Source organism: Phyllobates terribilis, unplaced genomic scaffold (genome assembly GCF_046119375.1).
Source record: "Phyllobates terribilis strain yellow unplaced genomic scaffold, ASM4611937v1 Scaffold_11__3_contigs__length_659146591, whole genome shotgun sequence".
Taxonomy (NCBI): domain Eukaryota; kingdom Metazoa; phylum Chordata; class Amphibia; order Anura; family Dendrobatidae; genus Phyllobates; species Phyllobates terribilis.
In genome coordinates, this window is record NW_027362771.1 from 563,996,561 (window position 1) to 564,018,857 (window position 22,297).

Sequence of the window (22,297 nt, forward strand, 5' to 3'; positions counted from 1 at the left end):
CCACTCCTTTATTGAGGGTGTCTTGATAATTGCAAATAATTTCCATCTATTGTCTATTCCATTTGCACAACAGCATGTGAAATTGATTGTCAATCAGTGTTGCTTCCTAAGTGGACAGTTTGATTTCACAGAAGTTTGATTTACTTGGAGTTATATTCTGTTGTTTAAGTGTTCCCTTTATTTTTTTGAGCAGTGTATTATATTACATATAAAAAATTAAAAACTTGCAATTCTCACACTGGCCACTGGGGCTATTGTAGAGTCGTGCTTCCTGTTGTTTCTGGAAAGTCACATGACCAACGGCAGCAATGACCTGACTCTAGTCCGGCCCTGTCATTTGTATCGAAGCATCTATTGAGCGTGTGCAGAGGGCATTGTGACGGGAGAGGGAGGAGGTGAGCTGTGACATCAAGAGCTAAGTGCAGAGTTCACCAGCCATCGGCTGTGAAGATCTTGTCAGTGTCCAGGTGCTTGGATATAAAATTATTATTAGTACAACTTAACCACTTCACGACATATGGAGAACAGACACATCATAGGCCGACTGCCTGCCTTTGATACGGGCTCGCACGCTGAGTTCCCCCATCTTTCCCAGCAGATGATGACCCCCCATGCCTGTCACTACCATCTTCATAGAAGAAGCAGCGTTGTACGGCACAAGGGATCAGACGATCGCAGCTAAAAGTCCCCTAAGGGGACTAAGAAACACAGTTAAAAAGTAGAATAAAAGTTTTTTTTAAAAAAAATACAAAAGTTCAATCTATCAAAAGATAAAATAAATGAATCCGATCGGTAAACAACGTAACGAGAAAAAGAATCAAAATGCCAGAATTACTTTTTTATTGCAATAAAATGCAATAACGGGCGATCAAAACATCGGATCTTCCTCAAAATGGTATCAATAAAAACGTCAGCTCGGCGCGCAAAAAATAAGCCCTCACCCGGCCCCAGATCCCGAAAAATGGAGAAGCTAAGGGTCTCGGAAAATGGCGACAAAAGCAAACATTTTTATTATTATTTTTTTTTAATTTATTCATTTCTTTTCACCACTTAAACACAGACCCTATAGACGTTAGGTGTCTACGGACTCGCACGGACCTGGAGAATCATAACGGCAGCTCAGCTTTATCATATAGTGAACGTGCTCAATAAAAAAACAAAAAAACTATTGTGACATTGCGTTTTCTTGCAATTTCGCCGGACAAGGATAATTATGTTTTCCAGTACACAATATGGTAAAAGCAATGGAGTCGTTCAAAAGTACAACTCATCCCGCAAAAAACAAGCCCTCACACGGCCATATTGATGGAAATATAAAAATGTTATAGCTCTGGGAAGAAGAACGGAGAAAACAAACAGGAGCTTGTATTCCATCCTGCGGCTCTGTGCGATACAAGTCGGGCGATTCCATCGCGCTACCCTGCGATTGTCACCCTCCAGCTTCTAGACTGCAGGCTCATGAGCATCATGACGTCACCGGCAACGCCCCCTCCCCGGTATCCAAGGTAACGGCAACAAGGGCGTGGCAGCGTCCGAAACGACCAATCAAAGCGAACCTCGCCGGTCGGTTTAAACTCGACCAATGAGCGTCCGCCCTCAGTGTTGTGCTCGCTCAGGTGCTGGACAGGAGACGGCTGTGAGGCTGCTGCTGTCAAACATGGCGGACGCCGGGTCCGTTAGAGCCTGCGGGACGGGGAAAGAAGACGATGACGGGGAAGTGTTCTTCAAGGAGGACGAGCGGGAGAACCGGCTGGAGCCGCAGGAGATCCGGAGCCGGGTGGAGAGGATGAAGCGGGAGGTGAAGAACCGGAGGAAGATTCTCATCAAGGGGCTCCCGGGAGACGTCAGCAACCAGGTGTGCGACCCCCGACCGGGGAGAGTGTGCGGAGTGGGGGGCTCCAGCAGTCACGTGTCCTGATACGTTGTATCTTATTGCTTGACCCCTCCATGGCCGGGCGGTTTTCTTCTCCTTTGCCTCCTGGATCATGTGACCTTCTCATAGCTTATACTGGCAGTACATGGTGAGACAGATCTCCAGGGGTGGTCGGTAGCCCCCCGGCTGCCATGTCTGTCCACTGACACCGGTCATGGGGTGAATGATGGGTGCCAGGTAGATTGTCTTCAGATTCAGATTATAGAGGGTCTCTGGTATCAGGAACTCCCCCTTCACCCCACATACAGTTTGTAGTTAAAGGTTTTATTTTATTTTTATTTATTTTTTTTACATCACCCTCCCCAGGTCCAGCACTGAGTCTGTCGCTGCTCCTGGTGTCTTATTGTCTGCAGCGCTGATGTCACTGAGCTCAGCGGCTCTTCCTATGTTTCTGATGAGCTCACTGATTGGCTGCACTGATGTCAGCGCTGCAGCAGCGGAGACTCCATGCTGGACCTGGGAAGGGTGTGTAATGCTTAGTTTGCTGTGCAACTGAAAAAAACAAACTGCAGCACAGGGACGGGAGTTTCTGAAATCAGATCTTTCCCTTTACTAGCTGGGATCACAGCGCTCTGATCCCGGCTGTGGTTACGTCGTGTGGTCGCAGTGTCCAGCCCGGTCTCCATTACACACGGTCTGGGGACTTGTATGTGATATGGGAAAGTCTTAAAGGGGAATTCCATCCAGGACCGTTCTCAGTGTTCATGGTGTTTTCCCCAATGGATAATTAACGAGCGGCACCAGTGACCCCTCTGTAGGGCGACTCTCCAGTACTTACCCCGGTACGGCTGTGTCCTCACATACAGACGTGCAGGTGTATACATGTATCCCAGCCGGAGAGGGCTGCTTTTTGTTATCTGCCGTAGCCCCCATGTCTGTCATCACCCCTACCCCCGGCCTCTGCGGTTAGCCCCCACGTCACGGCCATCGCCCCCGCCGGCCTCTGCAGTTAGCCCCCCACGTCACGGCCATCGCCCCCGCCGTTAGCCCCCCACGTCACGGCCATCGCCCCCGCCGTTAGCCCCCCACGTCACGGCCATCGCCCCCGCCGTTAGCCCCCCACGTCACGGCCATCGCCCCCGCCGTTAGCCCCCCACGTCACGGCCATCGCCCCCGCCGGCCTCTGCGGATAGCCCCCCACGTCACGGCCATCGCCCCCTCTCCCCTCCACCCCCCCTCCGGTCTCTGCTGACACTCTGCCCTGTGATCTCCATGTGCCTCTCTGTGGCCTCCTGACAATGGGTGAATTCCAGGCCCCTCTCCCCAGACCCGTGCTCGGTGCCAGCGGAGGGAGCCGCCCTCTCTAGGTGCCCCCCACTCTGGGCACATGAGCTCAGTGACTGGCAGCTGCTATTCTATTCCTATCCAGCCCCGACGTGCTCAGTAAAAATAAGTCTTAGGGTCCTAGTGACATAAATATCTTCTATCATTGTGGAGGGAGCAGTGGTGCTTCCCCTATGATGGGTCTAAATCTTACACACTGTGCAGACCACCTTACTTTCCTGCACTCCTGAGTGACAATACCTGGAAACCCCCGCAGGTCAGATGGACCAAGCTTGGCTCTCCATAGAACCCTATGGATATGCGGCTCAGTTCACTTGAATCGCGGGGATGTTGGCTTTTGTGGTTACAGGTGCTGGGATGAGGGTGGAGCGGAGGTGGCCGTCATGTCGGTCATCACTCCAGTTAGTAATGGCTGAATAGCCTGTGATTAATACAAACCAAGGAGGATGATGGGAGTAGATTCCGGCTTGTGGGTGGACTAGTCACAATCTCCGCTGTCGTGTGTGAATTCATGGCTTTTCCTTCTTCTCTAGGAAGTCCACGATCTGCTTGGAGACTACGAGCTGAAATACTGTTTTGTCGATAAATACAAAGGAACCGGTAAGGAACGGTCCATCCAGCAGTACCGGGGAAACGGGGTCTCAACCTCAGGAGTCCTACAGCTAAAGGCAGAAGGGGCCACAATCGGGACGCCTATTAGTCAGCAGCCCATCCCCCAGAGTACACAGGACGAGCGTCTGGGAATGATCGGTCGTCCCATACTCTTATGTAGGAGCTTCTCCGCCCTCATAAAAGTTCTTACTGGACTGCAGAGGAAGGGGTAAAATAATTTTTAAAGGAACTTGAAATGGTTAAAAAGAAATAATTGTGCTATCCTGGTTCCGGCTGGTCTCTAACTTCTAGTCCTGTCTTGACTTGACCTCTCAGCCAATCACTGAGTAGGGCGTGTCACTACTGCGGCCAGTGATTGGTTGACAGGATGGGACCGAAAAGTAAAGACCAGGAGGGACCGTGCAAGCATCGGCACAGGAGGTGGGGATGGGGGGAATCGGGGCATCGGGCACAGGAGGTGGGGATGGGGGGAATCGGGGCATCGGGCACAGGAGGTGGGGATGGGGGGAATCGGGGCATCGGGCACAGGAGGTGGGGATGGGGGGAATCGGGGCATCGGGCACAGGAGGTGGGGATGGGGGGAATCGGGCATATACCATTTTCTAGGTATTGATGGAGGGTCTCCAGCTGTGGCATCCTATCACCATCATCAGTCACATATTGGGGTGCTCTGACCTGTAGTGGTGACTGTCGCTGTGCCCTTTACTATATTGGGCAGATGTTGGTCCTGGGGTCCAGCTCGGAGTCTCCGCCGCTGCTCCCGTAGTCCGCAGTGTTGACATGTCCATGGTGCTGCAGCCAATCACCGAGTGCAGTTGCTCTGCCTGTGTAGATGGCGCGCCGCTGAGCTCACTGACTTCCACCACGAGATCAGTGCCACAGCTGATACCGGGCATGGAGAGCAGCGGTGGAGTTGGAGTCGTGCACCTGGGGGTGAGAGATAAAGTGCAATTTTTTTATAACCAACTGCAAAAAGGACCAAGATTTTGTGAAATGGCGACAACCCTTTAACAGACACAGGACTCCTCCCCCCCCCCCCCCCCCCCTTTTTCCAGGCAGAGCTGTCAGCGGTCTGACGTGACCATGGTAAGTGCTGACTGCAGTAGAACAGCTCGGTGTAAGGTGCACAGCAGCTCTGCTCAGCGTGTGGGGGTCCGGGGCAGGGGGCACAGAGCTGACCTGTATTGTGATGTGTGACCCGCGGGTCACTGCTGTGTATGTGCCGCGGATCTGCTTACTAATGCCTTCTCTCGCCCCGTGTGCAGCTTTTGTGACCCTACTGAACGGAGAGCAGGCAGAGTCCGCCATCCGCCGCTTCCACCAGACGCGCCTGCGGGAGCGTGAGATCTCTGTGCAGCTGCAGCCCACGGACGCCCTCCTCTGCATCGCCAACCTGCCCTCCGGCTACACCCAGCAGCAGTTTGAGGACCTGGTCCGCCCCTTTGGTAATCTGGAGCGGTGCTTCCTGGTGTACAGCGGGGTGAGCGGGCAGCCCAAGGGCTACGGCTTTGTGGAGTACATGAAGAAGGACTCCGCCTCTCGCGCCAAGTCGGATCTGCTGGGGCGACAGCTGGGGACCCGCACGCTGTACGTCCACTGGTCCGACGTCAGCCAGCTCACCTACGAGCTGCTCCACTCCCGCTGCCTGTGCGCCGAACGCCTGCCTGAGTGCGACCTCGCCGAGCTGAAGGAGGCCTTCTCCAAAGTCTGTGCCCCTTCCTTCTGTCAGGTGGGCAGTGCTGGCCACGGGTGACTTCATTTTGGGTGGGGTTCTGGTTTCTTCACAACTTTTAGTTCCTACACAAGGTCAGACTAGGACCAGCAGAGAGTCGGAAACAAGACTTTGTGCTTTCTATTGGATGACCAGTAGTGGGCAAACGCTTACAGTAGCTGTATGGGCTTCTTGTCTTGTTAATGGGGTCTTCTGAACTACAGGATCCTCTCGCCTGGAGAAGGATGGGTTATAGTGATTGAATTGCTGGAAGTTTGACCTTTTGGGACCCCACACTTGTTACTGGTGCCTATGCAACCTGCTCGGCTGGGTTGGGGGTTAACAAGTTTCAAGTGTTGGCGATCCATGGTCTGTCTGGAGTACGACACAACAGACAAGCAGTGAGGTGCCTGCTTATATCCCCTGCGTTGTATCAAATTATATATATATTTATAATATGGCGTCTGAAATGAGGTTGAACGCGAACTGTGGCAGTGGGCTGGTGTGGTGTGGTGCGGGCACCAGCCAATGACTGTTAACCCCTTAAATGCTGTCAATCACTGACAGCGACACTTTACCCCTTCACAACATGACATGCTATTAAGTCATATCCCTGCCGTTGATGCAGGCTCAACACCAAGCCCACGTTTTTTCCCTGGCAGATGATGGCTGAATTATTCAGCCATCCTCTGCCTCTAACAACCAAGAGTGGAGCAGAGGGTGCGGCTGTTAACATCTTTACAGCAGCATGGGGGGGGGGCGTGTCAATTCCACGCGCCTGTGATGTAATTGGGGGGTGCTGATGGCTTGCCATGACAGCTGGGGGGAATCTGCTGAAAACCTCCATGCTGGTCATGATTAATTCTCCTGTGAAAACCAGCCTGGCGGCGTTCATAGGAGACAGCACTGCTATGTATAGCAGAAATAACTATCAGACGATCGCAGCTTCAAGTCCAGTAAAAAATTAAAAAAAAGTTAAAATCCTTAATTTAAAAATAAAACAATATAAAATTAATCCAATTGATAAACTGCATAACGAGAAGAATCAATGGCAGAATTGTGTTTTTGTTTTGTTTTTTTGTTCTTTTTTCTCCCCTTCAGAAATAATGCAAACACAAAACTCCTATTCTGTATTGCCACGTTCATAGTGGTCCAATCGGAGAGTCACTTTTTATTTTTGTGTATAAACTCTTCCTAAAATGTTCCTGTGTCTTCTAGTCTGCAGGCAGAATCCCACCATTGCCTTCCTCACCGCTTCCTCAGTGATCGGGCAGAGCGCTCCTAAGCTTTGGGCAGTGATCCATATGTACAGAGTTTCCCCAAAAATAAGCCCTAACATAGTTTAACAGGATCTTTGGAGTGTGCTTAAAATATAAGCCCTAGTTACCGTCAGGGCTGGTGATGGGGAGGGAGGAGAAAACTGGGCAATTGCCCAGGGCTCCCACTCTTATGGCCCCCTAACGGTTTTATTTCAGGTTAAGACTGCTTGCAGACCCTTAGTGACAACGTCACCAAAGGTCCTTTATCTGTGGGACTGAAGAGGAGACATGCTGGTATGCAGGGCCGGTGTTAGGTGGAAAGGGGCAGAAGACTGAGCGACTTTGCATGGCCCTCACTCTGTTTGGTGACATCACCAAAGGTCCTTAAGCAGTCTTAACCTCAGAAAAAACACAGCGGGCCCCCCCCCCCCCAAAGGTCATTTATAGATGTAGGAGTCTACAGGAGGGGGGGGGGTTGGTGGAAATAAGACATCCCCCTGAAAATAAGCCCTAATCCATCTCTCGGAGTAAAAAAATATAAGAATCTGTCTTATTTTCAGGGAAACATAGTAGCTGCACAGTTCTCTCCCTGATCAGTGCTGGGAAGAAGGTGCTCTCCCCCTTCACTGTGCCATGCTTCTTCTTCATCCCCTTCCTCCTCCCCTTGCCAGCAGCTCTGATGTGAGGTGTGCAGCATAGATGGCATTAGGAGCTGTGGTTAGGGAAGCGGTTACTTCTGTGTGTAGTCAGTCTGCAGTTTTACATGTAAAGATACTCGGCTCTGCTGCATTACTCGAGTACAGCAGGGTTCAGCTGTCTCCGTGCATTATCTCTGACGCCATAGCAAGTCATTATGCGTCAGTAATGTATGTGCGGAGTTACAGTAAAGGGAATCTTGCATCTGATACATACTACCCAACATCGTGCTGAGCTTTCTGACAAGTCTTTTACTTCACTCCAGTGGTGAAATCACAGCTACACCGCTCAGTACTGCAGTATAATTTCCTCACTGCTTCTGACTGGGTACTAATTGAATGAAGAGCTGGCATCCAACTTCTAAGATGTATGGGAGACGTCATGACAGCAGCAGTCCACCCGAAAACTGAGTGGACTGAAAACTTGGAGATGTCTCTGGGATTTTCGCAAATTTTGCTCTCTGTAATATGATGGGCAGATGTTGTAGAGTTCCTCATGTGCTCAGAACGGCTTATTATGAAAATTTACTTGAAATTACTGTTAAAGTTTTTAAGGTGTCTGCGGGGGGTTTTGCCTCTGCCGGAGGCTGCGGGGGGTTTTGCCTCTGCTAGTTAGTTTTTCTTCTGCTTTTTCCAGTTGGCCTATGGACAGGACGGTCAGTATAAAGGCTTTGCAGTGGTGGAGTACTCCTCTGACATGGCGGCAGAGATAGTCCAGCAGCAGATGGATAACTATACGGTGGCTGGGAGCCGCGTCCGGGTCTCCTTCTGTGCTCCAGGTCCTCCAGGGAGGAGCACGCTGGCAGCGTTGATCGCAGCACAAGCAACGGTGAGTGTGGCTAGACCTTGGCATGTGACGAGTCTCCCACCATAATGGATGAGGCTTGGACTAATCTTCAATTCTCTTTATTTTAAAAAGGCATTAAATCGTGGGAACGGCCTACTACCCGAACCCAACATCCTGCAGCTCCTGAACAGCCTGGGCTCTACAGCGACTCTGCAGCTCCTGCTCAATCCTCTGCTGAATGGTGGCAACAAGCAAGGTCTGCATCCCGGTAATGACGGCCACACGGGCGAGGGGTCTCCCAATGTCACATCTGCTTTGTTCACACGATGGTAGAGCCACTGTGGTCTCCTGACCCAGACTGACAGCACTTTGAGAACTAGAAAAAGCCCCCCCTTCATCCTCCCCAGATATTGGGTCATCGATATCAGATCAGTGGGGTCTGGCACTACGCCGGTCAGCTGTCTGCTTGGAGATCGGTGACTGTATGACACATGTATACAGCTGTCATCTCATGTCTTATCATTCCAGGGCTCCTGGGTGCGGCCCCCGCTGTGTCCCTCCTCACTAACCCTGCCCTGTCTACCACCCTCCTGCAGCTGGCACTGCAGACACAGACGGCCACACAGGTAGGTGACTACATCTCTGCAGCCTTTTAGATGGATCTGTCTTGACCTGGCCGTTCCTTCTGGGTATATCCCATGTGCATCCGTCCAGCCCCCTACAGACCTGCAGCATCCGGTCATCGCCCCTTCTACTCTTCCGTATCACTAAGTTCCTCCATAATCTTTGTATTGTCGTTCTTTTTTTACATTTTTTTTGTAGAAACCAGGAATCCTTGGAGACTCCCCTCTGGCCGCCTTGTACGGAGCTCTGGGTCTGTCTCCTCAGCTCACACCCCCGCCAGGGAAAGCGCTACTTCCAGACCTCGCTTTAGGTAAAGTCTTCATCATATCTCAGATGTGGGGTGTGGACTCTGCTCATTACTGGAAAGTTCTCATCTCCATTTCTCTTTTTTGGTACCTTTTTTAAACGTTTGTTTTGTTGTATGCTCTAGGGGGCGCTCTTCCAGCTCTAGGCATTGCCTCTGACCTGGGTGGTACTCTCCTGCAGCCATTTCCTGGACCACAGCTTCCTGAATGGGACAGCCCCCCTCCTACTCCTGTCTTGGGATCCATGCTCGGTGGGCTACCAAACTCTTCGGAGTCCGGGGTAAGTTCTGCCGACAGCGAATCCAACTGTAAGATTTTCAGGTCCCTGCAGTGAGATCGGAGTGGTGGGGGGCATCCTGGTGCATGCACCTAAAGCATCCCTGGACCCCTGCTTCCCCTGTCCTTTTAGCATCTGATGGGTAAAAGCCCCAAATCATCAATTCTTGTTTTCTTATTCAATCGGTGAATTTACGATTGTAACCAATTTGACACAGGTTTTTTTTTCAGTGATTCTCAAGTACTAAACTTTATATATTTTAAGGCCTGTTCACATCTTGCTTTTGTGGTATTATCACATCTGGTTCAATAACTCCTGGTCTTGTTACAGATGTCCCTCCTCGGAGAGCCCCCCAGGGACCTGAGCATTCATTCCTCTGCTTACATGAGCTTCCACAGTCGGGTGGTCCCCAGCACAGGTACGGTGTGCATGTTGGTGGTTGAACGCTTGATCTCATTGGCGGAGTTACATTATCTGACACCCACACTCTTCCTCCTCTTCCTATAGGTGCAACTAATAAGCTGGCACCTTACAAGCAGAAGACCTCGGGACAACGCGTCCCCCTCGCCTCTTTGCAGGAGTCCATGCTGACGCCCACGGAGAACTTTCCCTTTGACATGCCGGCTGTAAGCGGAGTATAATGACTTCTATATAGTCTGTTACACTCTGGCGGGAATCAAGGGGAACTCCAGCCAAGATGGTAGCATAGTCTTCCTTCAACCTTAAAAACTAAGTCCATCTAGTTCAACCCATATCCTAACATGTTGATCCAGAGGAAAGCAAAAAAAAAAACCATGTGGCAAACACTAAGCTCCACATTGGGGAAAAAATTCCTTCCCGACTCCATACGACAATCAGACTAGTTCCCTGGATCAACGCCCTATCAAGGAATCTAGTATATATAACCTGTAATATTATACTTTTCAAGAAAGGCATCCAGGCCCTTCTTAAATTTTAACAGTGAATCACTCATTACAACATCATGCGGCAGAGAGCTCCATAGTCTCACTGCTCTTACAGTAAAGAATCCCCGTCTGTGATTATGATTAAACCTTCTTTCCTCCAGACGTAGAAGATGCCCCCTTGTCCCCGTCTCAGGCCTCAGAGTAAAAAGATCAGTAGAAAGGTCTTTGTACTGTCCCCTCATATACTTGTACATAGTAATAAGATCACCCCTAAGCCTTTTTTCCACAGTAAATAACCCCAAGTGTAATAACCTGTCTTGGTATTGCAGACCCCCCAGTCCTCTAATAACCTTGGTCGCTCTTCTCTGCACCCTCTCTAGTTCAGCTATGTCTTTCTTATACACCGGAGACCAGAACTGTACACAGTATTCTAAGTGTGGTCGCACTAATGACTTGTATAGAGGTAAAATTATCTTCTCCTCATGAGCATCTATGCCTCTTTTAATGCATCCCATTATTTTATTTGCCTTTGCAGCAGCTGCCTGACACTGGCCACTAAACGTGAGCTTGTCGTCCACCAATACACCCAGGTCTTTTTCAGTTAGTTTTGCCCAGTGTTTTACAATTAAGCATATAATTATACATTTTATTTCCTCTCCCCAAGTGCATTACCTTACATTTATCCCCATTAAAGCTCATTTGCCATTTATCAGCCCAAGCTTCTAGCTTACATAGATCCTCCTGTAATATAAAATTGTCCTCCTCTGTATTGATTACCCTGCAGAGTTTAGTGTCATCTGCAAATATTGAAATATTACTCTGTATGCCCCCTACAAGGTCATTAATAAATGTTAAAAAGAAGGGGGCCCAATACTGACCCCTGTGGTACCCCACTGTTAACTGAGACCCAGTCTGAGTGTTTTCCATTAATAACCACCCTTTGTTTCCTATCACTGAGCCAATTCTTAACCCACTTACATATATTTTCCCCTATCCCCATTGTTCTCATTTTATGTATCAACCTTTTGTGTGGAACCGTATCAAAAGCTTTTGAAAAGTCCATATACACAACAGAGGAGAGGGAGTGTCATTCTGCGTCTGATAATCAGGATTTATTTATTTTATCTTTAGTGGGGGGTGGAATGAGGATGATTTGAGCTTGTAAGGGTTTTTTTTGTTTGTTTTTTCTCTTTTCATATATTTGAACATTGAATATGCGATCGTCCGGTCGCTCATGCTATATACAGCGGTGCCACAGCATCACTCTATGTAGCAGAAATCTGTCTCCTTTTAAGCCTGGCCACAGGGGTAATCAACTGCCCCCCCCGGCTGTCATGACAGCCCATTGGTGACCCGCGATCACGTCACAGGCGTGCCGCTGGGCGGAGGTAATGACAGATACACACATCGGCGCGTGTTCGCTGTCAAAGATTGACAGCATCGTTTAACAATCGCAGGCGGACCACTGCTCTGCCCATGATTGTCAGTGGCAGGTCCTGGCTGTAATACACAGCCATCACCTGCCATGTATGGGGCGGGCTCGCTGCGTGAGCCCGCTTCTGACATGTGCCGTATATATACGGTGCATGTTGTGAAAGGGTTAAGGCTGGGCTTGTTACAGTTGTGTAATCATAACCTTCTTTTCTTCTCAGGCGCTGCATCCTTGTCCCTATTTACAGAGCGGAGATCATATTGTGAGAAGCCTGAGTGACTACGAGCCCCGGAATAAGGTGAGTGCCCACCTGAGGCTAATAAAAGGGGCCTTCAATGTGCAATGATCCATTAGTGATTGCTGGCACAGGGAGGCACCAGAGTGGCATAGTGCCCCTCATTGTGGTTGCCACAGCATTCCCAGTCATAGCCACTACACCAATGCTTGTCCCTGCTCTTTACCGTGTACTCTGCAGATTTCCCCACCCTCCAGATCTCGTGGCAGGAGCAGCAGCATGCCCGCCCCTCTGCCCCCGTTCACTGCCCTATCCCCGACATCTTACTTCACCAATGGCTTGCAGGCTGGACTCCCGCAGACGCACCTGAATAAAGTAAGGGCACCCTTTTCCTTTCCCGTTATTTTTGCTTTTTATATGGCTTATGTCGCGTAACTAACAAACTGCTGTTACAGGCGCTGAGCCGGCGTCCAAGCAGTCCTGGGGGAGTCCCGTTAGATTATGATGATCAGAGTCTGCCATCTGGAAGCTCTTGTAAGGCAAGTACCATCTTTCCACCAGGAGGCGCTATTGTGGCACAATACTGGGGTTGTAAATGGCAAATCCAAGTATGGAGAGTGGGGAAAGCATCCAAGTCTTCAGGGAGGGCAGATCACACAGGCTGGAGATAATCTCTGACAAGTGTCGTCTTTTGCTAATTTTTGTTTCTCTTCTCAGACGCCTATAGGAGCACAGAAGCGTGGTTTTTCGCACTTAATCCCATCCCCCGAGCCTAGCCCTGAGGGGGGCTACGTTGGACAGCACTCGCAAGGCCTCGGCGGCCACTATGCGGACTCTTACATGAAGCGCAAGAGGATATTCTAGCTACTTTGCCCACCCGTCAATGACGGCACCAAAGTGCCTGCTGCTCCGTCAGTTACACTATATTAAGGCTCTTATGTAGGGCGAGGATTGACCCCTTAGCTGCCAACACCATATGGCACTTTTGGAGTCGAGCCTCCTAAAATGTGTATATCCTGTGCGTCTGGGTTGGCCGGTCGCTCCCTTCGCCAGGTTTCTATTAAGTTTGCATTTTGTTTTTATTTAAGGTTTTACGTGTAGTGTGTGCGGCTCCGGCCTTCATTTACTATCAGGGTTATTTAATTTGTATGTTTTTAATTGTATATAATTTTATATTTTTCGCTGCTCTAACTTTTTGCTTAGTTTTTGTGTCTTGTCACTTTTTGTCATTTGTGCTGGTGTTAACGTTGCTTCTCTGAGCCAAACAAGTGTGTGCCAGCCAAAGATCTACCCAACTGTTCTAAAGTAGGTTTAGGATCCACCATGGAGGGTCTAATCCCCTCCAGTTCCACCCTACCTGTCCTGGTGGCCTTCAACGAAGATTGGCCAACCAGGCAACCTCCGAAAAAAGCCGAGCGCTGCCATCAGACTAGGCGGCACGGCTCTAGGAAGTGGCGCCTGGTTTCCCGAGAACTCCTTGAGGCGTCTTCTGTCGGGTTCTTACAGATGACCAATATGGAGGACACCGCTGGTGTTGGTAAATGGCGGAAATTTATGGCACCTCCATGGGATTTCAGTGCTGGAAACGTGCCATGAAATCACGCGGACCTGACACATTAGGATTTTTTATGTTTTTGTTTTATTTTATGGGATGGTGGAGGGGTTTTGGAAACTATCTCCATTGTTTTTATGCCTCAAATTCCAAAAAAGTCTTTGGCGCCTAAAACGAGTTTTCTGGCGTCCCGTTATCATCATAAAGAAGGATTTTATCTTTTTATATAATTTTTTGCTTGTATCTGATGAGGGCTGAATTGAATTAATGCTCGCCCCATTCTGACTTTCTTCCTTCGCCCGACTGCACTCGTGTATGAAAAGTAGAGAATTTGACCTTCTTCCCTAGGATTTATGCAATATCCATATTGTCCCACTGCAAATTCTGCTTCACTTGGGTATCCGGTTATATTTTTTTCCCTTTTTGGCCACATGTGACTGTCTGTTTTCTGACCTGGTTTCCCGTCTCACCTGCTGGAAGTGACTCTCGTTGCAAGTAAAACTATTTATACCAAACCCGTTGGTTTCTGCTCATTCACAGCCGTCGCTTCTGTACGGATCTCCTTTACTATCACTGTGTACAGGAGTTTATATACCACATGGGTGAAATCTGTCCTATATAAAATATTTAGGTGTACTTTTTTTTTTTTTTTTTTTTTTTTCTTTTGGGAAGGCGGATGGGACTGTGTATATACATAATGTATAATATGTAAATTAAATGCGTGCATTCTGTCTAAAAGTCACTTTGTGCAACTTTTTTTTTTAATTAAAAAAAAAAAAAAAAAAAAAAAACAATTGTAAGTTTGCCTTCTCCTGCCTCTGTGTTGCACTATTACAGGCTGCACATTGAGTTAACTGAGAATCCATCAACGAGTGCGTTGTGTATGGAGAGTTTGCCTCTTGGGTCATGTTCAGACTGCTTTTATTTCACCGTCAATTTCCAGACTGTGCACAGGTCTCTTAAGCCAAACTTACAGCATCATACAAGTCTATAATGCTTTATGTTCTGGTTGGGTGACATACTGTCAGTTTAGGCGATTGGAGTCCATTTATAGACTGGAATATGCCTGTCTAAACCCAGACATATCCTGAGTGCCTTTTATAACCCATTTTATTTATTTATTTTTTTTTTAACCCTAATTTATCAACTCCTCCAGTCAGAATGAGCTCCCTGATGGATGCTCAGTTAACTCATTCTGGAGCAAGCAGCTGATTGATATTGCAGTTTGCTTTCTTTAGCCCCTGTGTTGCACTAGTTTTAATGGAACGATGACAAAAAATGATTTTTGGACAAATACATGGATTTAAAGTGGGTTATTTGAGGATGAGCTTCGTGTGCGTGTCTTAGTCTAATGTACAAGACTTGCACAGGCCTCGCTGATCACGCATGTGTGGGGTCAGTACATCAGCACCTTAAGTCTACGTAGTGTCCATATCCTTTTATAGGGGGTTGTCCCATCTTGGACATTAATGACACATCCATAGGAGATGTTGTAAATGTCAGTGATCCAAGGACCACCACCAATAGACCATTATATGGCATCTTATACCATCGGGGCCGCTCCTTGGCTGGATCTGGTTCCGGGTGACTGTGACCACTAATACGGCTGCCATTAATTGTACACAAGTTGCACAAAGCCCTCAGCACTGGCAGGCTGTTATTACAAAGCAATCGGGTACTAGTCCAGTTGCCTCCTCTTTGGTGACAGGTCTCTTAAAGGAAATGCTTGTATATTAAGGATCTTACAGTTTAGGCAAGATGTGGGCAAAGTACAAGCCATATGCGACCTTCTAGGTGTTCTGGAGCGTCTGCTTAACCCAGCAGCAAACACTGGTGCTCCGAACGTTCCTCCGGGACGGATGGGCTTCACCCTCCCATTCACTCCAGAGCGTGCATGAAATCCAAGAAGAGGTCTCCTTCCACCTCTGGGTTGCCCTCCATGTTTTCCAGGGTGGGCTATGCCTCCCGCTCCTCCCCTGCTTGCCATACAGCCCCGGGATCAGACCTCCACTCTGAGTCTCTCAGACTCTGTCATCAATCTTCCACGCTCCGGGACCTGGTCAGTGATACTTGCCACCAAAGTTAAAGAACAGGACTCCCCTACCATGCAGCAGTCAGTATCCTTAAAGAAGGTGAAATAACCTCCCCTGGTTTTCTCCAACTATAAGGCGTTTGTGGAGATATTGCTCCTAGGAAAACGTTTCATAAAAAAAATATGGATATCTTGTATTGTATTCTTCCTGATCTCAAATCTTGAGCTGTATCTCCTGTTGTGGACCCTTTGGTTTCCTGGCTGTCCTCCAACACTATCCTCCCTCTCCCTGATGGCGCCTCACTCCAGGACCCTACCGCCTGACACTGATTTGCTGGCCAAGTCTGCCTCTGAGGCTGCGGGAGCATCGCTCTGCCCCGCCTGGGCTCCTTCGTCATGGCATCCTTTTGGTTGCTTCACCCGAGGATCTCTCTAATCAAATTGCCCATGCGGGTAAATACCTGCTCTGCGTCTCTAGACGCTACAGGGTGCTTGGTGCTAGCTTACAGCAACATTGTGCGGTTATTTGCAAGGTTCAAAGCCTGGAATGCAGACACGGCCTCAAAAAAAAAAAAATCTCACACCAGCCTACCGGGCTTATGGCTGTTCAGAACCAGACTGGATCAGACAATCTCAGACACTACCATAGGAAAGAATACCTCTTCTCCAGCAGAGAACCAAACGTCCCCTGCATTCTCGTTCCCTTCGCCAACTTTCATCCTTGGGAATGTCCAACGGTTGGGACTATTTCACTGCACAGCAGGAGAAGAGGAAACCCTCCTTTTAAACTGGCTGATGCCTGGCAGCCCACAAAGCAAGCCCTCCCAATCCAGATCAAACATTTTCTTCCGCGTGATGGGTCATCCCCACCTGGGAACTCCCCCACGTTGGGCGGCCAACTTCTATTTAACGATGTGTGGCTCGCTGTAGTTGACGCCAGGGTCAGAAAGGTAGTCGCTACCGGTTACAATATTCCTTGTTGGTTCCCCCTTTTTTTTTTTTTTTTTTTTTTAAGGTCATCACCTCTTTCTAGTCAGGTGTCATCATTCCCATTCCCACCCCGAAACGCTGCTCTCAAGTTTCTACTCAAATCTTTTTGTGGTCCCAAAAAATGATGGTTCTGCCCGTCCTGTCCTGGACCTCAAACTCCTAAAAAAAGCGAATGCGGCTCTGCCGCTTCAGGATGGAGTTTACTTTCATGGAACCCGCGGCGGTCCTCTGTCTGGTGGATATCCAGGACGCCTATCCCCACATTCCGATCTGCACGTCACACCAAAGATTCCTGCGCTCACAGTTTAAGATTCTCATTTCCGATTCACGGCGCTCCCTTTCGGCCTAGCCTTTGTCTTCATGAAGGTCATGGCTCTCCTTCGTCCCAAGGGGATCTTAGTCATCCCCTACCTCAACGACCTGCTGATTAAAGCTCTGTCCTATCGGGATTGCTGCGAGAGTCTTCAGTTGACACTCTTTCTCGCCTGGGCTGGCTTATCAACATGGTGAAGTCGCCTCTGATCCCAGCCCAATGCCTAATTTTCCTAGGTATGCATTTTGATACTGCACGCGCCAGAGTTTTTCTGCCTGGAGAAAAGGTTTCCTCCCTTCTTCTCTGGATTCGCTCTCTCAAACGTCCCGCTTCGGACCTGCATGAGTGTACTGGGCAAGATGGTAGCCGCTATGAAGCGGTCACCTTTACGCAGCTTCACACTTGTCCTCTTCAGCTTGCACTCCTATCGAGTTGGGACAAGAAGATCTCCTTCCCGAATTGCCCCTTCCACCTCCCTCTGCAAGTAAAACAGTCGCTTTCTTGGTGGCGTCTGTCTCCCCTGAATCAGGGCGGGAAATTATTCCTTTGATTACACTGGCAGATCGTGACGACAGATGCCAGCCATCTCAACCGGGGAGCAGTGTTTCACCAATTCCCAGTCTAGGGCTGCTGGAAAGCTCGGGAGGCCTTCTTTCCCAATCAACATCTTGAAGCTTGGCCATCTACCTCGCTCTCCAGCACTGGCAGGACCTCCTAGCTTGTCTCCCGATGCACATCCAGTCCAACAATGCCGCGTCCGTTGCATACATCAACCACCAGGGCAGAACTCGAAGCAGATCTGTCATGTCAGAAGTCTCTCCAATCCTGGCATGGGCCGAACAGAGGGTGCCAGCGATATCCGCAGCCAACATCCCTGGAGTGGACAACTGGGTCACCGACCTTCTAAGTCTTGAGGGCCTCCCCTCAGGTGAATGGTCACTGAACCCATCGGTTTTCTGGCAGATCTGTCAAAGGTGGGGCACACCCGACGTCACCCTGATGGCATCCAGGATGAAGAACAAAGTTCCTCACATCATGTCCAGGTCTCTCAACCCTCTCGCGATCGGCTTCCTTGCCCTGGTTGCCCTGTGGTCTCAGTTCCACCTTCCGTATCTTTTTTCCACTGGTGTCCAGAACAGTTTGAAACAAATAGTGAGGACAAGTTCACATTTGAAGTAGGTGCTTGCTACAGATATTTTTTTGCAACTGCTCCGTTTATCTACATGGGATTTGTTGCAAAAAAAAAAAAAAAATCTTCCACTTGTTAGTAAATCCTTCATGACTGGATGAATTGTTTTTGCTCTTTTATTTTTCTTGCAGTAGAATTGTGGTAAACGAAATGTGTAGAATGTGGGTTTATCTAACCCACCTCTGCATGATGTAGGGGCAGAGAGCCTGATTCCAGCGGTGTAACTTGCTCTGCAGTTTGGATAGAATCCCTGTTTTCTCTGCTGTAGATGTAGCAGTACTATAAATACTGAGCTGTGTATAACCTCACCCACACTCCTGATTGGCAGCTTCCTGTGTATAGTGTCTGCAAGCTGCCAATCAGTGATGGGGGCGGGGTTATACAGATTAGCTGGACTGCCTTACACGTGACACCTTGTCCTGCAGTGATAATCTCCTGCTGATAAAACACTAATTGTATTGAAACTATAGCACACAGCAGAATAAGTGACACATCTCTGGAATTAGGGTCTCTGCCCCTATATTATACTGCTCTTGGATTAAATAGCAAAAAACTGCTGACAGATTCCCTTTAATTAGTCTCCTTATGTGACTTGAGCTCTTGAAAGCCTACTTAATATAATGCATTACTGTAGTATTGTGTAATAGACGATCTTGTAAGAAGTCCGGCTATGGGCGATATCCCATGGGGTCATCCAGAAGGTCCTCTGCTGCCCTGGCAAGCACCATTGCATAGCGCTGGGTGCCGAGATCTGTCAGCACTGACATGCGCCAACTTGAAGCCTTTTAAATGTTGCGGTCTCTCCTCCAGTTTCTGCTGCTCCACTGATTCTGGAACTGTTTTTTTTTTTCTGTGCCCCTCCACCTCCTGGTCATAAAGAAAATTTGGTCAGGATCAGAGGAGAAAAAGAAATCAAAATATGGCCACGAAAACAAGTTCTTTGGTATGATTTCCAGTTGGTAGGAGGGAAAGTTTGCACCATTATTACCAAGGGGCAAAACTGGGGACCAGAGAGGCACAAAAGAAAAACTGTTCCAGAATCAGTGGAGGAGCGGCTACTGGAAGAGGAATACAAAAAAAAGATCCAATTAAAGTTCTTCTTTAGGCCGCATTCACACATCTGTGTTTAAACACATGTGAAAAAATGGTAATATCGTGCATTTGATGTGTCATCCGTATGTCCATTTTTACCATCATTGTTTGGTCCGCATGTCAGTTTTTACCATCAGTGTTTTTTAATGGATGGATAAAGAAAGAAATTACAAAACTTCTATTCTTTGCAATGTTAAACACGGACCTCACACTGAGGCCATACAGTCACCAAGATGGTGCATGGAAGGGAGAACAGGGAATAGTTAGATTAGTAAGGTGGTAGGCAAAGTCTAAAGATATGTAATTTTAGGCCACGCTTAAAACAGACTACTCGGAATTAACTGCATTGTCTGGGTAGAGCATTCCAGAAAACTGGTGAAGCACAAGAGAAGTCCTGGATACGGAAGTGGGAGATTCAGATTAGGATGTTAGTCTTAGGTTATTAGTGGAACAAAACGGATGGGTAAGATGTGTTACGGATCCGGGTGGTGGAACCTCTGTGCTGCTGTGCAAGGAGGGGCCAGAGGGGCGTAACTAAGTGCCTACCCGGACTGACCAAGGTCGCACGGCGGCTCAATAGACTCCGTGAACCAGGTGCTACTCTGGGCCTGTCCTTGTATGAGAGCAGGTGACTCCCACGGGTAACTGGCAGGAGCCTCCGGGTAGGCACGGCAGGTAACAGGTACGTTCTCCGGGTAGGCAGGCAAGCCAGGCCCGTAGGCAGACCGTCGGGCTGGCGGACTGCACTGGCAGTCAGGCTGGCGGGCTGGACTGGTAGACAGGCTAGCAGCGGGACCTGAGGGCTGAAGCAGAGTTTAGGACACAAAGCTACAACCTTGCACGGGCACCTCCATTTTGGAGGAGGTGACTTTTATATGAGAGGTCCTCCGGCCATTGGCCGGGGACTCCTTAGGACGTCGCGCGCGGCCCTTTTAAGAGGGAGGGAGCGCGCGCGCACCCTAAGCACAGTGCCCGGGAAGCTGCGCGCACTGGCAGCAGCGGCAAGAGAGCCGGAAGACGCCGGGCCGGGAGCGTGGCGGTAAGAGGGACGGCGTCTCTGTCAGGGGGCAGAGACGCTGATACTACAAGATGATAGAGTAGATGTAGGGCGGTGCTGAACCGTGAAGAGCTTTGTGGGTGAGAGAAGTTTACATTGTACTCTGAAGCAGATGGGTAACTAGTAGTGATGAACGAGCGATCATACTCAGATATCGTGTTTTCCGAGTATCTTAGGCGTGCTCGAGTAATATGTTCGGCTGCATGATTCATGCTATTAGACAGCCGCAACACATGCGGGGATTGCCTAACAGCCACGAAGCATGAAGCTGCGGGAGCGCAAACATATTACTCGAGCACGCCCAAGATACTCGGTAACACCCAAGCATGCTCGCTCATCACTAGTTAGAAGACTGGCACAGGGTGGAGGCATCGGTGTAGCGGTTGGCGAAGAATATGATCCTGGCTGCTGCGTTCAGGACGGATTGGAGAGTGGAGAGTTTGGTAAGAGGGAGACCGATTAGTAGAGTTGCAATAGTCCAGACGAGAATGAATAAGAGCTACAGTAGGAGTTTTTGCAGATTCAAAAGGTAAAAGGTCAAATTCTAGAGATGTTTTTGAGGTGTAGATGACATGAGCGTGTGATCAGCTGTGGGAAGTGAAGGAAAGATCTGAATCCAGTATGACCCCCAAGACAGCGGGCTTGTTGCTGGGGAGTGATGGTGGAGCCTATCAGGTATAGGTAGGTTAGTGGAGGGGGGAAAGACAAGGAGTTTAGTTTTGAAGAGATTCCGTTTTAGATAGAGGGAGGACATGATGTTAGAGACAGCGGACAATCACTGGTGTTCTGTATTAGGGTAGGGGTGATGTCAGGAGACTATGTATATAACTGGTTGTCGTCAGCATAGAGATGGTACTGAAAACAAAATCCACTGATGTTTGTCCTATAGGAGTGGTGTATAGAGAGAAGAGGAGGGGGCCTAGGACTGATCCCTGAGGAACCCCGAAAGTAAGGGGACGAGGAGCCGGCGATTGATACACTGCAAACAGTCCGTAACAAACAGAATTCGTACTCAAACTTTTTTTCTTCTCGGATAGAACTCGTTCCCATTATAGTTTATGGGGCTTTTCATATCAGTGTATTTTTGTGGACAAGTCAGAGTCGCAGATCAAACTCATCAGTCTGATGCATCTGAAAAGAAAAAAAATCAGACAGCACTTGGATGTTCACAGACTGATAGGAGAACCTTGCACCTTTTTCTAAAAAAAATAATAATTATGCAACGCACCTTCACCTTTTCCAACCACCCCTAATCCCTACACCTGGTAACGAATTCTTCATCTCTCCCTCCATTCTCCCCACCCATCTCACCTCCTCCTCAGAGCTATTCCTCAACATACAATCCTTTGCCTCCAAACACAGACAGCCACTTCATGCCCTCTCCTGCTCCCACCTACTAACGCTTTCTCTGCTCCTCCTTACTGCCGGCGACATCTCTCCACATCCCGGCCCTCCTCACCACATCCCTACAATCACTTCCACCTCCTATCCACGATCTATCCTAAACTCTCGTAACCCTTCTAACCTTATACCCATCCGCCCAGCCCCCGCTTCCCCAGTCCTACTAACAGGAGCTCTATGGAACGCTCGCTCTGTCTGCAACAAACTTTCCTACATTTACGATCTCTTCATCACTAACAAGCTTTCCTTCCTCGGCATCACTGAAACCTGGCTCACCCTCTCCGACATGGCCTCTCCTGCTGCACTTTCGTATGGCGGATTCCACCTTTCCCATACCCCCCGCCCCACCGGCAAGCACGGTGGAGGAATAGGTTTCCTCCTCTCAGATAACTGCTCCTTCACCCATATCCCACTGCCACCCTTAATTACTCTCCCTTATTTTGAAGTGCACTACTCCCCCTCCAACCTCCAACTTGCTGTCATCTACCTCCCCCCAGGATCAGCCACAACTTTCTTTGACCACTTCACCACTTGGCTGCTTCATTTCCTTTCCGTTGACATCTCCACTATCCTCATGGGCGACTTCAACATCCCCATTGACACTTCCCTCTC

At 49.0% G+C, this 22,297-nt stretch overlaps 1 protein-coding gene across 2 annotated transcripts; it reads left to right on the top strand.

Moving 5' to 3' along the window:
• The first annotated feature begins 1,560 nt into the window (after positions 1-1,560).
• RAVER1 (ribonucleoprotein, PTB binding 1) lies at positions 1,561-14,126 on the top strand. 2 transcript variants are annotated; one of them, XM_073654093.1, is made up of 14 exons: positions 1,561-1,855; positions 3,751-3,817; positions 5,095-5,558; positions 8,132-8,323; positions 8,414-8,549; positions 8,810-8,907; positions 9,104-9,215; positions 9,336-9,490; positions 9,818-9,905; positions 9,995-10,113; positions 12,045-12,122; positions 12,300-12,434; positions 12,515-12,598; positions 12,777-14,126. In XM_073654093.1, exons 1-14 carry the CDS (start codon positions 1,583-1,585, stop codon positions 12,921-12,923), a joined length of 2,148 nt encoding a protein of 715 aa, XP_073510194.1. In that variant the 5' UTR covers positions 1,561-1,582; the 3' UTR covers positions 12,924-14,126. The 2 variants fall into 2 exon arrangements, with proteins under 2 accessions (XP_073510194.1, XP_073510195.1); XM_073654094.1 differs by having other exon boundaries at positions 8,414-8,537.
• The last annotated feature ends 8,171 nt before the right edge of the window (positions 14,127-22,297 follow it).